General features: G+C 41.8%; 1 protein-coding gene across 9 annotated transcripts in view; it reads left to right on the forward strand.

Moving 5' to 3' along the window:
• ECT2 (epithelial cell transforming 2) overlaps positions 1–16,458 on the forward strand; it is a 69,528-nt gene that overhangs the window by 34,592 nt on the left and 18,478 nt on the right. For all 9 annotated transcript variants that reach the window (XM_075202147.1, XM_075202148.1, XM_075202150.1 and 6 more), the window contains 2 exons: positions 3,698–3,766; positions 5,726–5,836. In XM_075202147.1, the coding sequence (XP_075058248.1) occupies positions 3,698–3,766; positions 5,726–5,836 (180 nt within the window). The remainder of the gene's footprint in view (positions 1–3,697; positions 3,767–5,725; positions 5,837–16,458) is intronic.

The following is a 16,458-nucleotide window of genomic DNA, read 5'->3' on the forward strand; positions in this document are numbered from 1 at the left end:
CCAAGGTGGTTGCTGCCATGTTGAAGGCAAATAAACCGTTCTCTCCCCTAAAGTATCATAGTGTGGCAGACTTACCTCAGTTAACTGAGGTACTCAGGACTTGTAATATGACAGCCTTTCGAATCTCCAGATTCTTAGCTTTTTCGCAGCATGGTTTGGAGGCAGACTTTCGCCTTAGTTCCCTGAAGGTGCAGGTATCAGCCCTTTCGATATATTTTGAGAAAAGGCTAGCGGTTATACCAAAGCTGCAGACTTTCCTCCAATGGGTTCTACACATCCAGCCTCCATATATACCACCTAAGGCACCTTGGGACTTGAAGTTGGTACTTAGCGATCTAAAATTATTCCCTCTTTGAACTGTTGGAGTTGACTGAACTCAAGTTCCTAATTTGGAAGATGATTTTTCTCTTCGCCACCATTTTTGCGAGGAGAGCTTCAGAGCTTTGGGGCTCTTGTCGTTCAGCTTATCTGGTATTACGTACTGACAGGGCTGTATTGTGCAACATACCTTCCTTCCAACCAGAAAGTGGTCTGGTTTTCATCTTAATCAAAAAATTGTGTTCCTAGTCTTCCAGGAGGTGACTGCCTCTTCAGATAAGGGATCCTTGACTTCATAGGATGTGGTCCATGCTCTAAGAATGTATGTGGGCAGGATGTCCGCTATGCGGAAGACGGATTCCCTTTTCTTGTATGATGCTTGTAATAGGGGTTGTCTGGCTACAAAACAAACTGCTGCTAGGTGGATAATGTTCCCTGTCAGGCAGGGCTTATATTGGTTTTGAGCGGCCTGTACTTGATCGTGTCGCCGCAAATTCCATCCGTTCTGTGGAGGACAGCACGGGATGCGCGCAACGGTGCATCGGCAAATCATTTCTGCCTGGCGCCAACCAGGTTCTCTGTCCACACTTTACCCAGTTTTACCATTTTCATGTTTGTGTCTCCTGATGCAAGTTTTGGCTGCAAAGTTTTACTTTAGAACGTCCCCATGGTAGCAGTGTCCCCCAGATGATGGAGAAAAGAGAATTTTTGTACTTGCGTTAAATACTTTTCTCTGATTTATCTGTGGGACACTGTTGCCGCCTTTCACTCTTCTGTTGCTCTTGCTGGTTGCGTGCTATTCTGTTTCCCTTCCTTGGGGCTTTTCAATTACACTGAGGAGCTACAGGGGTTGCAGAGGGGAGGAGCTTCTGTCAAGTTACATTAACAGTTTAACTATTTAAATGCCAACTCCATGCACCCTCATGCAACTCCATGGTAGCTGTGTCCCCCAGATGGAATCGGAGAAAGATTTAATGTAAGTACAATAATCTTCTTTATATGAGCATTCATGATATATAACACAGCAGTGTGTTTCAATAAAAATTTAAATTGTAACATTTACTAAAATAAAAATTTGATTTTTATCAAAAAGCCATATTTTTAATTTTTTTAAAAGCATCTCAAATTGTTTATAGTGCTGTTGATAAATCCCCAAAGTTTTATTTTGGGATCATGATGGGATCATCTGCTACAAGAGCTTTCATTTGTGAGTGATTCGTGAAAATTGTATTTTATTGAGCCACTACACATCTGAGAGAATCAACAAAACAATATTTTTTCCAGTTCACTTCATTAGAGGAATGCACGTTCCTCTTCAGGTGTGCTTGGTGACTAGATTCTACAGACAGTGCCTGCTCCCACTTGTACAAACTTAAGTGGAAGGCCACTCCACGGGGAAAGACACTTCAATTGTATTGAATAGGCCCATTTTTTTACAGGGACAGGTTGGGTTTGGGTGGTCTTTAATTAGTGAAGAAAAGCCCTTGGGTCATTAGTTTAAGCTCGCACAACCCTGGACCATTTGTGTCGCATTTGAAAAAGCGGACTGTTTAATTACAGTGGAGTACTAGACTGGGAGAATGTGTGCTGGGAGGAACAGCAACTTGCAGAAGGGGCACACAACACAGTATGAGTTTTCTCTGGAAGCAGAAAACTGCCAGACTTGTTCAACACAAAATTTGAGAAACCACCAAAAAAGATTTTCTACTTTAATGGGTTAGCGACACAGTTTAAGAACAAGAAAAACATTGCCAACTTATGCTCTGGTATAGATGATTTTGGTATAGAAGCAGAGTGGCATGTTTTTACCGACTGCATATGGCAAAGGGCTTTGCGATGGTGTAGGTGGCACAGTGAAGAGGTTAGCATCCCGAGCAAGCTTGCAACGTCCAAATTATTCTTACACTACAACTTTTTTAATGGGTAGAGGAAAACATTACAGGAATGCATTTTACTTACTCAACACAAGAACAACATATTGAGACAGCAATATTTTTAGATGATCACTTCAAAAACACAGTAAAAATTCCTGGGACTCTGAAATTCCATGCTCTCATACATGCAGCATCCACAAAAAAACCTGGATAACTAATGTCAATTTATTGATTAGATTTGCAAATGATTGTTAGCATAACATATGTCAGGTTTTTTTTTGTATGTTTTGTGTTTTTTGGGGGTCTTTGTTTGTTTTTTAATTTTTGTGTTTAGAAAAATCTTCCAATAAAAACCACTATTAAAAAAAATAGTTTTTCCACAAAACTACCCTTCACCTCCCCGTTCTTTCCCTGACACCGTAGGCTGTAGTATATAGCCTATGCATGCACAGACGCAGCTGTCAGGACGTATCTCTCAGTTCTGGGCATGCGCAGACTGACTGTGTACGATATGTATCTGCCAATGTGAGTGTGCCTTGATGAATCAGGCCCTGTATTTTTTGTTTTGGAAGATTTTTTTTTTTCTCTTTCTTTCTGAATACAGACCAATGCAAAACACATTTTAACAGATCAGATTTCTCTTTACTCCATTATTTTTCTTTAACATTTAGTGCCCCATATTTCTTTCTTTTTTTTTTTTTTTTTTTTTTTTTGTTTAATTTACTTGAAAAAACTTTGGAATTAGACTTTTGGTCTTGGCAGTCTGTTTTTCATCCTCATCATTCCCTTTCTTTTAATGTACTTTTTGCATATTTACAATTTAAGTGCTCACCTTTTTGTTTTCCTCCAATGCTATAAAGTGTAATTTAACCACTTTTGTTACCTTTTTATTTGCTGCTGAGCAAACCATATTTTTAGGCAGGTCCTGTTATGTACCATTGTGCTGTGCGGTTGGCTGCTTTTGGCTTCCCCTTACACATGAAACCGTTATTTTTTAATATGCCTCAGCTTTTTTTTAAAATTATAAGTGTAATGGTTAGATGGATGGAAAAGTTTCTGGCAAATTGTATTATGCCTGTTCCAGGCTTACACCTGACTTTCAAAAGCTATTTGTAAACCTGTTCACCCAGAAGTTGCACTGAGTTGTCAGATTTGTTTGTTATAGCTTGTAACACTTATCCTACATTAAAATGCATGCTGCTATATTACAGATTTGAGTATCTTTGGTTAAATATAGTTTTAACTTATTACTAATATTAAGAGTGATGTGTGGTCTTTTTGAAGGCTATAATGCCACTTATATGGCCCTTGATAAGGATCAGGATGCCCATCACTGTTGTAAACAGTGCAAATGTCTGTTTTCTGTCACACTAATGCTGATTTGAGATTTATGTTGCCTGTGGCACCCCAACCTTGTGTGCCTCTACCTTAATCTCCTCCACTTTGATGTGTTTTTTAAAAGGAGCAACTTTGCAAATTTTACATTTTAACATTTTCTTTTTTAGGGCGATCTAGAAAAAATGATGATGGACTGGGCAGAAACCAAAAGTATTGGCGATGTAATTATTTCTTATGTAAGTTATTTTACTTCTCTTGAAAAATTAGTAGTAAAATGTTTTTTTAGGTGGCTTTTCATGGACATGCAAAATAACCCTTTTAAAACACTTTTACTAAAAATATAATGATGTAAGGCTTAAAAAATGTATTTTGTAGCCGTAATTGTTATGACATTTTTAAAAGTATTGTGCGTTCACTAAACTGACGTATGGTATAAACTTGCTCCGATATGTGGTGAATAGATAAAAAAGTATAAGAATTCCATGTAAGACACATCTGTACATTAAACAGAAAACCTATATAAACATTTACAGTGTTACAGCTGATTAGCTTTTCTTTTTTACGTATTTGCATGAAGTAATGAGTGCCCATTAATTGAGTACTATCAAACTCATAACTATGCTCTCTTCTGTATTAACACACGCACAGAATATATCAATTCCAAATAATGGTGACGTGGACCTGAGGTATTCTGGGATAAGATGTTTTTAAAATCAAAAGGAATCGATTTCTGATGCATTAGGTTAAAGGGGTAACTATCATAGAATTAACATAGTTCAGCAAAAACATTTTTTTTAATTTATTTTATTTGGTCGTTTAACTTTCACATATAGGTGGGGAGGGATGTGTAAGTCAAACTGTGCTGTAAACCCCAGTAGAGATGACATACCTGGATTTAGAGTTCAGACTTGGCAATATCTGGTGTCCAACTATAAAAATGTGTTCTAAAATAGGTATATATTCATAGGTATATTTTCATTTCCTGGTAATTTTCCCATAAGTTTTATGTTGTAGTTCAATGTAAAAAAAATGTAATATGCATGTTCTGTTAAAAAGGTTTGTCGGTTAAGGTGGGAAAGCAGCTTTAAATTCACTATTTTAATATGGGAGCAAGCCGGGGAGACGGGGGTGGTTTTTAGTAGGAGGACCAGTGAGGCGTCGCAATCGCCATGATTACAGCTTATGGTGGCCCCCACCAGAGCATCACACAGCTCCAGTTTCTACCAGTGTTGCTAGACGAACCACTGAGCCCTGAGATAAACATGCCGCATTCCCCAGGCTCTGGTGAATGACACTACCTGAGAGTACTGCTTTAACTCTAATTAGAAAGTAAAACAAATGTCAAAGTATTTTATTTTTATTTTTTGTTTTTTTTTGTCTAGTGGTCACACTGATAACTACTTATGGGACATATAGTTTGAAAGAAGGGACCTCCTCAAGTTGAGTGTCTGGATAGGGGATGTAGATCACTTCTAGTGTCCTCCCCCATCCCCTGGCTCTTCATAATTTTCTGTATAGTGGCTGGGAGGAGATGGAGCTTGACATCATTGCGCACTGGTGCAGTTACTTAATGAAGCCCCAGATCGCAGTAACTAGCGTTGGAGAAAAGTACGTTGTCCCCCATTTGAACTCTCAGTGCTAAGGATAAGTGGGATCGTACTTGGCACTTTTGAGGTATATGCTGAGGATGTGTCCCACTCACCCTTAGTACTGAAGGAGTTAACGGTTTTTGGGTTTTTTTCATATAAAAATATCTGAAGCAGAGTTGAGCTTTATGCTTTCACTCTCACAGCATATCACATACTACTTTTCACCCTTGTGAGTGGTGGGGAGTTAATGTGATGTAAAGTTGGCCTAGGTGCGAGCATAGTGTAGCATTTAGCTGAAATCTGAAGATATGCCATGTTGCAGTTATAATAATAAAAAAAAAGTAATACATGTTGCTTGGGATGTCATTTTTATAGTATTGTGGAAATCTATACATCTGAATTTGTTGCTCAATAGGTTTAAAGAAAATTTATTTGAGAATAGCTATTCCATAGGAGTTTTATGTGAACATAATTATCGGAGTAGTCAAACTTTTGGTGCTTGTGTATGATTTACAAGATTTGTTCATGTACTTTGCTTTTTTTTTTTATCATAATATTGATTTTAAATGAAACTTCATTAACCTAAAACACAACTTTCTTTTTCAGTCAAATGATTTGGTGAAAACCTATCCACCTTTTGTAAATTTCTTTGAAATGAGCAAGGAAACCATTATACAGTGTGAGAAGCTAAAACCAAGGTTCCATGCTTTCCTGAAGGTATGCAATTTTTTAAATCTGTCTAAAAGAAAATGAACTCCATTGTCCATTACATAACAAGTGTCTCCAAACATTAATTTGGTGGAACTACAGTAATGCAAATTAAAGCTTTGTGTAGAGTATCTAGAACTTGTTATGCAGACTCCCTCTTTCTCTCTTTCTGCGGGTGATGGGTTTATGCAATAATAGTCTACTTCTGTCCCGCATTGCTACCTTACTTGGCTGACTTCAGCGGTTTGTGCACTAACTTTGACGCCAGATGGTGTTTTGACACACAGGTAGAGAGAGCATTGATAGGACTGCTTACTCTCTGCTCTACCAGAAATAGGAACTGGATAATCCGTTTATACGTACCCTATACACCCATGCAAGGGGAAAATATGAAGTTGCTATCTGGAGGGTGTTGTTTATTATTGTATTAGTTTATATTCCTGTTTTATCTACCTGCTCCTCCATTATTACATTCAGTATAAGGATTTTTGGTTAATACTTTAAATTTTACAACTCAAGTATTTATATCAACTTTGGTCTTATATTAATACAGTTTTCTCATTGTATCACTTGTATATTATTTTTTTATAAATATACTTTCAGTATAAGGGTTCTCATGTTATAAAAATTGAGTATAGCCAAAGTATTTATTTTATATTGATACTGGTTTATGAACATATTTTGGTTTTATATACATGTTTGTACACAGCTCTGTAACTTATATGTTTTTTTTTTTTTATAAAAATTTTTGTTTTTCTTATTTGATACGAATTATGTAAAATAAGGTGCCCTCTCCCTTTTTTTAAAATGGTTTTTATTTTTTTTATTTTATGAATTCCAGTATATTTAAAGAGGTTTTCTTTTGGGACAAAATGCGAATTTAGTGGGTGTCACCTGTGACCTCTGTGATTGAGCGGTTGCCTAAACTTCAGTATATTTGGTGGCATTAGGAAAAGCTTATGGGGACTGTTGGTATCCCATATAATCCTTGAAAGCTGACCTGGCTTCTGAAGGGTGGAGTCATCCAATAATAGATGGCTGTTTCTAGTAGATCTTGTTGCTGTTTAGCACCTATAAACCAACAGTTTCCCAATAATATTATCATAGATTTGTATGGTGCCACAGTTGTACGCATCACTGTATAGTAGGGAAAACAGTACATATGTAAAACAGGGACATACAAGGTAGACAAAATAAATGCAGACATGAAAACAAAGTGTATGAAGGACCCTGCTGCTCATTAGAGAACTTACATTCTAAGTGGAAGTGGGCCCAGCTGAAATGAGTGGAGTAAATGTTTCAGATTGGAGATTGGGATAGTTGTGAGGGTGCATTAGTGTGAAAAGTATTATCGAGGATAAGTTACCCTCTAAAATAAAAAAATAAAAAGACAGATGGGTTTTCAAAGAGCATCTAAAGATTTGAAGACTGCAGGAAAGTCTGAGCGGTGTAGGGAATTCCATAAGTGGGGAGAAGTCTTGTAGGCAGGTGTGAGAGGTGGTTACCAGAGAGTAGACAAGACAAGGCGCTGGACAGAGGTAGATCTAAGAGGGAAGGAGAGAGTATTTTGATTTGAGATGTATGCAGGGGTAGTGTTGAGGGCTTTGCAGGTAGGGGTGACTAATTTGAATTTGATTCTGGAGGATACGGAGCCAGTGCAGGGATTTGCAAAGTGGTGCAGCAGATGTGGAGTAGTGAGAGAGGAATATCGGTCTAGCAGCAGGATTTAGGATGGATTTAAGTGTGGCTATATGGGTGTCAGAAATGCTAGATAGCAGGAGGTTGCTATAGTCAAGACTGGAGATGATGAGAGAATGGATAAGAGCTTTAGTAGCATGTTGAGTAATAAAAGGGTGTATTCTAGCAATGTTTTTAAGGTGGAGGCGACAGGACTGGTAGAGGGTATGGATGTGAGGAATAAAGCAGAGGGCAGAGTCCAAGTGTGACACAAAGGCAGCAGATTTGGAAGACTGAGAAAATTGTGATGTTATTGACAGTGAGGGAGATTTGAGGGCAGGTGGTGACTCTGGCAGGAGGGAAGATAATAAGCTCTGTTTTGGACATGTTGAGCTTTAGGTAGCATTGGGACATCCATGTGGAGATAGCAGAAAGACAGTTGGTTACACGAGATAGTACAGAAGGAGAGAGGTCAGCGGAAGAGATATAGATTTGGGTGTCATCAGCATAGAGGTGTTATTGGAGGCCAAATGAGCGAATTGGTGCCCCAAGAGAAGAGGTGTACAATAAAAAAAGTAGGGCCAAGAACAGAGCCTTCTGGAATCCCAACAGATGATGGGAGTCTAGGGGAGGATGTGCCAGAGGTAGAAATACTAAAGGAGCGGTTCGATGGGTAGGATGTGAACCAGGGAAAGGACTGTCACAAAGGCCAATGGAGTGAAGGGTGTGTAGGAGAAGAGGGTGGTCAACAGTATCAAAAACCAGCAGAGAGGTCTAGGAGAATGTGTATGGAGAAATTCCCATTAGATTTTGCAGTAACTAGATCATTGGTCACTTTTGTGAGAGCAGTTTCAGTGGACTGTTGAGGGCAGGAGCCTGATTACAAAGAGTAGACAATGGAATGAGGAGAGAAAGTGAGACAGGTGTCTGTACACTAATCGCTCAAGTAGTTTGAAGGCAAAGGGGAAGAGAGAAATAGAGCAGTAATTGGAGAGAGCGGCTGGATCGAGAGATGGTTTCTTTTAGAATAGGTGAGATGAGCGCATGTTTGAAGGAGGATGGCAGTATAGAGAGACAGGTTGAAGAGGTTAGTTAGGCATGCAGTGGAGGAGAGGGAGCAAAGTGGTTGGAAGGGAATTGAGTTGAGTGGATAGGTTATAGGGTGAGATAAGATGAGTGCAGAGCCTTTGTCTTCAGTTACTGGACAGAATGAATTAACGGTGGATTGGGGAGTGTAGGTAATGGTGGGTGGAGTAATTGGGTTTTGGCATGAGGAGATATCTTGTCGAATGGTGTCAATTTTGTCTTTGAAATAGGTGGCAAATTGATGGGCAGTGAAGGAGGAGGTGCAGGTGGGCAAAGAAGTGAGTTGAAGGTGGCAAAGAGGCGGCGTGGGATAGAAGACTGGGTGGATATTAAAGATTTGAAGAATGTTTGTTTGCCAATTGAAAGGGCAGTGCTCTAAGATGACGGGTTGAACTTATAGTGGAGGAAATCTGGATAGGAACGAGATTTCCTCTAGTGGCGCTCTGTAGAGCGGGAGCACTTTTGCAGGTAGCAGGTTTGTTTGTTGTGCCATGGCTGGGGTTTGGATTGTCGAAAAACTATATGTAGTAGCTGGAGCTGCATTGTCTAGGGCTGAAGTGAAGGTTTTGTTATAGAAAGAGGCAGCCTGATTAGGACAAGACAATGCAGTCATTAGAGAATATAGTTTTAGTGAAAATGAGAAGTGGTTTGGGTTAAAAGAGGCTGAAGGAAAGGAGGTTGTGGTCGTGGAGTGAAAAGGCTAAATTGGAGAAACTGGAGATGGAGCAGTAGTGGGAAAAGATGAGGTCAAGGGAGTGCCCATCACAGTGGGTGGAAGAGACCGTGGAATTATCAATGAGAATGTTGAAATTGCCTAGTGTGAGTGTAGGCAGGTCAAAGGATAGGAGATAAGTGAGCCAGGCCGCAAAGTTGTCAAGGAATTGGGAAATTGGACATGAGGGGAGATAGATAACAGCAACACGAAGGTGGAGAGGATAAAATAGACTGATAGTGTGGACTTCAAAGGAAGAGAATGTGAGAGGGAGGGTTCAGAGGGTATGACTTGGAAGGTTCAACTTGGAGAGAGTAGAATGCCTACTCCACCAACTTGTCTGTTTCTGGGGCTGGCAGTGTGGCTGAGGGAGAGTCCCCCATTGGTGAGAGTTGCAGGGGATGTAGTGTCAGACTAGGTGAGGCAAGCTTCTGTAATAACAAGGAGATTGAGAGATTTAGAAATGAATAAATCATGGATGTATGTAAGTTTGTTAAAAACAGATCTGGCGTTCCATAGGGCGTGCTTGCCTCTCATTGTGTCTCCACTTTATATTTTGTTGCATTTCCAAACTATTCTTTATGAAATGGAGAATTCTCTGAAATTCTCCCCAGCTTCTGCCACCTAAGTGTTGAAAACTGCAACCTCAGGTTTTGCACCCTACACTACCAGTTTATAGCTGGTGAAAGCCAAGCAAGGCTTAATTCGCTCATCATGAAAGCTTCTCCAAACTGGTCAGTCATTTTCCTTGCATGCTTCAATGTTACCATGAAGGTGATTTTACTTAAAATCAGGTTCTGAGAAGTATTATGCAGTCAATGTTTTGGAATCTATAGCATTGATTCATGTTTGAGAGCGGTGTCTCACAGCATATACTTTGTTTGTATGTACTATCTATAGAAAGGAAAATGTTATTTCACCAAAATGTGTCAAGGTGCAGCAATGTCTCCCATTCTTGTTGGGAGTGCTGTTTGAATCTGCTGGACTTTCTCTGCACCTACTCAGCATAAATGGATAGATAACTATGTAGGTTTCTTATTTGCACTGGGTAATCCCATAAGTTGAAGACTAGCTCAATTGCTGTATGAACTAAGTTGACTACACATGCTCCGATACCGCCTGTAAGGATTCCAGGGTGTTAGGGCAAGAGTCCACTGGATAACTCTGGTATCTTGTTGTTTAAGATCACACAGGCAAAGGAGTGATGGTACAACTTATCTTTATTACAGAAGGCAAAATACAACTGTAAACGATAGCTAATAATTTCTGAGAACAAATAAAGCAACACCCCAAGTGATCACCACACTTCAAATATCACTAAACAGAATCCCAGTGTCCAACACCCTCAACCGCTATATAAGAAGCCATTTTCTTCAGCTGTAGTTTCTCTAATGGTCCTGATGCGGTTGCCGAGACCACCGCAAAGAAGGTACGCTGATAGCAGCTCGGATGGGTGTCGCAGTACTGTTTCTAATACAGTACATTATAATTGAGCCACTTTTAAAGTCTATAAGCCCATCTGCCATCCACCTAACCCTGTCTCTATTTCCTCCGCTCGCTTTTATTTCCCCTCTCTTCCTATTCTCTTTGTTTTCTCCTACATGCTATCCCCTTAACGGACTCCTTTCTGTCCCTGGTGTCTCTTTACCCTCCTTTCGGGATAGGCGTCTCAGTTGCTGCAGGGTGGTCCAGGGGTCTCCCAGGAGCCTGTTTGTTCAACCCCTGTACAGACTGTTCCAGAGTGTCTAATTCCCTTGAAATATTATTCCATTCGAGGATGGCAGGTGGACAGCGTAAAGTCTTGGGTCTGACTATTGCCCAGGAGTTGGTAGATTCGGACACAGATCCATCCGAATTGGGAGATGGTGGTATTCTGGAGAATTCTGACTATGAGAACTTGTCCACAGGTGAGAAGGATATGTCCAATAGACAGGGCATTGAGGACCTTAACCTCACAGTGCGACAGATTCTTAACATATTGGATGGGGAACAATCTATCACAGACCTCCATGTTTAAAAGGACAAAAAACTGTTTTCTTCCCTACTTCTGCACAACTGTTTGAAATTTGAGACGAGGCCAGACTTAAGCCTGATAAATTTTCAGATTACCAGACGATACAAACTTTTCTACCCCTATTCAGATTCGGAGGTAGGATCATGGGAAACTCATCCCAGTATCGATGCACCTATTGCACACTTGGCAAAGTCTACTATTTTTCTGTGCCGAATGCAGCGTCTCGTTAAAGATAGTACTGACAAAAAGTGTGAAGCGATTTTGAAATCGATTTATTTAGTGTCTGGGGTGTTCCTGCGCCCGGTGATGGCGGCAGCTTGGGTTGTTAAAACTGTTGAAAAATGGGCCACTACCCTTCATGCAGGAATTCAGTCTGGCGTGGCTAGAACTGGCATAGCATATTAAAGATGCTGCCGAGTTTTTAAGGGATGCAGTTCTGGATGCCGGTCAGGGGTTGTCAAAAACCTCTTCCTTAGCAGTGGCAGCTAGGCGCACATTGTGGTTAAGATCTAGGGAGGTGGATTTTTTGGTCTCCTTTGAACAAATTCATTGCTCGAGCCACAGGGGGGCGGGGGGGAAGGAGGGGAAAGAGTGCTCCTCTTCTGGTAGCTGCGCCAAAAGCAAAAGGGAGGCGTTCTCTCCTTTCGGTTTGTTGGTCGCTCTAAAGGTGGTTCTTCCAGAAACCAAGCCCAGATTACTAGGGAGGGGGGGCAAAGAGGCAGATGGGCCTGGATAGGTCATTGCCCTGCCCCTAAACCAGCAGACAAACAAGCAGCATGATTTCCTGCATCCTCCATCGGGGGCTCTGGGAGTGTGCCTACTGCTCTTTTTCAGGAGCCGTGGCTCAGTTCCACCGCAAATGCCTGGGTGAAAGGTATTGTGTCCATGGGATACATTTTGGACCTAGTGGGAGCGCCTCCATGACTACTTTTCCCAGGGAGTCAGAGAAAAGACAAGTTTTGCAGGGGGCAGTACAGTCACTTCGGGATGTCGGGGTCATTGTTCCAGTTCCGTTGGGGCAGAGAGGTCAAGGCTTTTACTCTCACATTTTTCTGGTTCAGAAACCGGATCGGTCCTTCAAACCAAGTCTAAACCTGATGTACCTCAACACCCGCTTATGAGTATCCAGCTTTCGAATGGAGTCCATCAGATCTGTAATAAATTCCAAGAAGAAAGGCAAGTATTTGGCATCCTTGGATATCAAGGATGCTTACCTACACATTCCGATAGTGACAGTTCATCAAAGTCTCTTGCGGTTTGCGATGGGTCTGGAGCATTTTCAGTTCATGGCTCTCCCATTCGGTTTGGCCAACGCACCGCGAGTGTTCATAAAGGTGATGGCTATAATGGCAGCTCAGCTGCGTTTACAGGGGGTGACTATTTTACCTTACCTAGACAACCTGCTGATAAAGACTGAGCCGGTACCTCGGCTTCAGTCACATTTGCAGCTGACCAGGGACATTCTGCAGGAACAGGATGTGGGTGATTAACTACAAAAAATCCAGTTGGATACCAACCCAACGTGTGGTGTTTCTGGGATTGTTGTTCGACACAAATTGTCAGAGGGTTTTTCTCCCTTCAGACAAAGTGCGGAAGATCCGGCGTCGGATGAAAGATCTTTTATCTCTAAATCGCATCTCGGTACATCAGTGTATGAAGCTACTGGGTCGCAAGGTTTCCTCGTTCGAGGCTCTGCAGCTTGCTCGTTTCCGTTTGAGCAAGTTCCAGTAGGAGGTTCTTGCAAAGTGGTCAAGGTCAGATCCCCGCTTAGAAAGGCAGGTTTTTCGGTTGTCACAGACAACATGCCTGTCTCTTCTCTGGTGGCTGAGGAGGGACATTCTAACACAGGGGCGTCCTTTCTCTGTGTGGGACTGTACCGTAGTAACGACGGATGCCAGCTTCTTGGGGTGGAGTGCAGTCACTCTTCACCTCAGATTGCAAGGGACTTGGATGCCAGATGAAGCACGGTTGTCCATAAATGTTCTGGAACTACGGGCAGTACTAAGGGCTCTAGTTCAGGCACAGTCCTTCATGGCACGTTGGCCGATCCAAATACAGTCGGACAATGGTATGGCGGTAGCTTACATAAATCATCAAGGAGGAACAAGGAATCCTCTTGCCATGTAGGAAGTGTCAAAGATCATGAAATGGACGGAACAGGTTCCCGCAATTTCAGAGGTGTTCATTCCGGGGATGGACAACTGGGAGGCCGACTACTTAAGTCAGGCGAATGGTTGCTCCATTCGGAGGGGTTTTCTCAAATAGTCCTCTGGTGGGTCAGCCAGAAATGGACATGATGTCTTCGCGGCACAACCACAAGGTAGAAAGGTATTGTGCCAGGTCAAAAGACCTTCAGCCATTCTTAGTGGACGAAATGACGGTACACTGTAAATTCAAGTTGGTGTACCTTTTAACCTCCAGTTCCGATGCTTCCGCAGATCTTGCAGAAAGTGGGAGGTGAAAGGGTTCCAGTGATTCTACTGGCACCAGATTGGCCGAGAAGAGCGTGGTACTAGGACATGTCAATGAATTGTCCTTGGCGTCAGCCTCTCAGAATGGACCTTGATTGAGAAGGTTCTTCCCTTCATCAGGGCCTATATCGATTGGCTTTGACGGCTTAAATGTTGAATTCTTGATTCTCAAAAAGAAAGGGTTTTCGAAAAGAGTGGTTAAAACCATGATCCGGGCAAGAAAACCATCATCCACCATTTATCACTGCATTTGGAAAGTATATATATGTTGGTGTGAGAAGATCAAAGTGCCTACTAATTCTTTTCGTTAACCTAGGGTGTTGGCTTTTCTACATGATGGTCTGGACATGGGAATGAACTTGTCCTTCCTTAAGGTCCAGGTAGCGGCGTTTGCGGTGTATTTTCAGAAACCTATTGCTCTGTTACCGGAGGTGCAGACGTTTCTACAGGGTGTACTTCGTGTTCAACTGCCTTTTGTTCCGCCAGGGGCTACAGTGAGACCTAAACTTTGTCCTTTTGACGCTTCAAAAGTCGCCCTTTGAACCTTTTGGAATCTGTTTCTTTGAAAAAAAAATCGTGGAAAGTGACCTTTTTGCTGTCATTGCTTCGTTCAGATGGATTTCGGAGTTTGGCAGCCCTATCATGTTGGGCTCCTCTTATGATTTTCCATAGCGATCATGCGGTGCTTCGTTTCACATAAATCAGGGTATTGTTCAGCTGGTTATTTATCAGGACTGGCTGGCGCCTGGTCAGGACTCGGTCTCTTTAGCTGTGGTCAGAGCTTTAAGGATTTATGTGGACCGTACAGCTTTGGTTCGGAAGACTGATGGTCTTCTAGTCCTGTATCACGATCGCAAGTATGGTTGGTCGACCACAAAGCAGACGGGGCTAAGATGGATCACCGCTACTATCCAGCAGGCGTACATTTCGGAGGGCTCTAAGGTTCCTGAAGGTCTGACGGCTCATTCCACGAGGTCGGCGGGCGGCGCAGCATGGGGCCTCAGCTGAGCAGTTGTGTAGGGCAGCTACTTGGTCTTCTGTTCATACAGTCACCAGGTTTTATCGTTTTCATGCCTGCTACAAAATACGCACGTTTTGGCTGTAAAGTTTTACGTGCAGTTCATTCTTAGCATTTCCACCCATAGGGACAGCTTTGGAACGTCCCCTAGGTGAGCAGTGTCCCCCAACTAGTGTGAAAGAGAGAATGGGATTTTTGCACTTGCCGTAAAATCTTTCTCTGAACACGAGTTGGTGGACACGTGCCCACCCTTTGTTCTGAAAGTCCTGATGTGTGTTCTGTTGGTTGTGTTTTCGCCCTTCCTTGTGGCTAGGATAGTAAATAAACTGAGCTCGTCCTGTGGAGGGGGCATAGAGGGGAGGGGAGCAGGCTAGACAAGTGTTTTAGTGCCATTACTCCCACAGCGCCCTCTATACCCCAAGGTGAGCAGTGTCCCCCAACTTGTGATTGGAGAAAGAGAGCGATTTTACGGTAAGTACAATAAACCTATTTTTTTATTTTTATTTTTTTCCATAATCGAGTAGTTGACTGCAAATCTCCCAAAGTCTTTCCACTGCTTTCACTAACACCTACCCTATTAAAAGTGTAGTATTTTTTTATTTTATTTTTTTGAGATAACACCCCACTTTAATTACAAATTAATATAAACTGTTTACATGTTCGACTAGAGAAACTTAGCCTTACCAGGACCATCCTGACATAAAACCAATTCCACTTATTTTATTTCCTTGGTTACTGCAGTTTTTGAAGACATATTAATAGTTTTGTGTGTCAAATGGCAGAACCCGTGTGTTTATAAAGTGCCAAAATATTATTAGCGCTGTTCAGTGAGGGGATCATGAAACACAAATCACATACAATGGCATGAAACAGAAGGTGAAGATTGCCTTGTCCAAATGAGCTTACAACCCAAGAGGTGTGGGGAACATTTTGACCATAAGGTACAGGAATAACAATTGTAGTTGATGACAGGGAATGTACCTGTGGCTCTTCTTAGGTTCCAGTATTATCAGCCTCTGATAATAAAGCAGTCGTTCTCGACTGGCAATTTGTGCAGCATCCAGAGTTGTTTGGTTCAAGTTTCCTATTTTCTCCTTCTGTGTTTCCACATTCCGGTCCCAGTAGAAATCAGTTGCTGGCAACTGATTGTTCTTCACCATTTATTTTAAATTAGTGTCCTTCCTCTGCTTGTTCTAGAGGAGGCTTTTGCTTTACATGGGCACTTTTGTGGTATTCAGTAAATCTTCCTTGTCCTTGCTGTGATGACTCTCCTTAGCACTATAATGTAATTTCGCACTGCGTTCACAAATGTTTAATGTTTTCTATTTTGAGGGAAGATGCTTATGTGGTAGGTTAAGTGCAGTCCTCGCAATTCCCATTCAATAAGCATTAACTTGTAAAGCATACAGAAAACAAGCATCCAGAATAAAGAGCATACCATAAAGCAGGGCCGTAACTAGGGCTGTGCCACAGGGGCGACCGTCCAGGGCGCAACGCTGAAGGGGGGGGGCGCAACTTAGGAATATTTTAGGTTAATTTGGTTAAAAATTAGGGCTAGAGGGGCGGCATTTGTCTTTCTCGCCCTGGGCGCTAGAATTCTAAGTTACGGCTCTGCCACAAAGTATACAGAATAAGAGACATTGTTCTGTGCCT

Source organism: Mixophyes fleayi, chromosome 3 (genome assembly GCF_038048845.1).
Source record: "Mixophyes fleayi isolate aMixFle1 chromosome 3, aMixFle1.hap1, whole genome shotgun sequence".
Lineage (NCBI taxonomy): Eukaryota > Metazoa > Chordata > Amphibia > Anura > Limnodynastidae > Mixophyes > Mixophyes fleayi.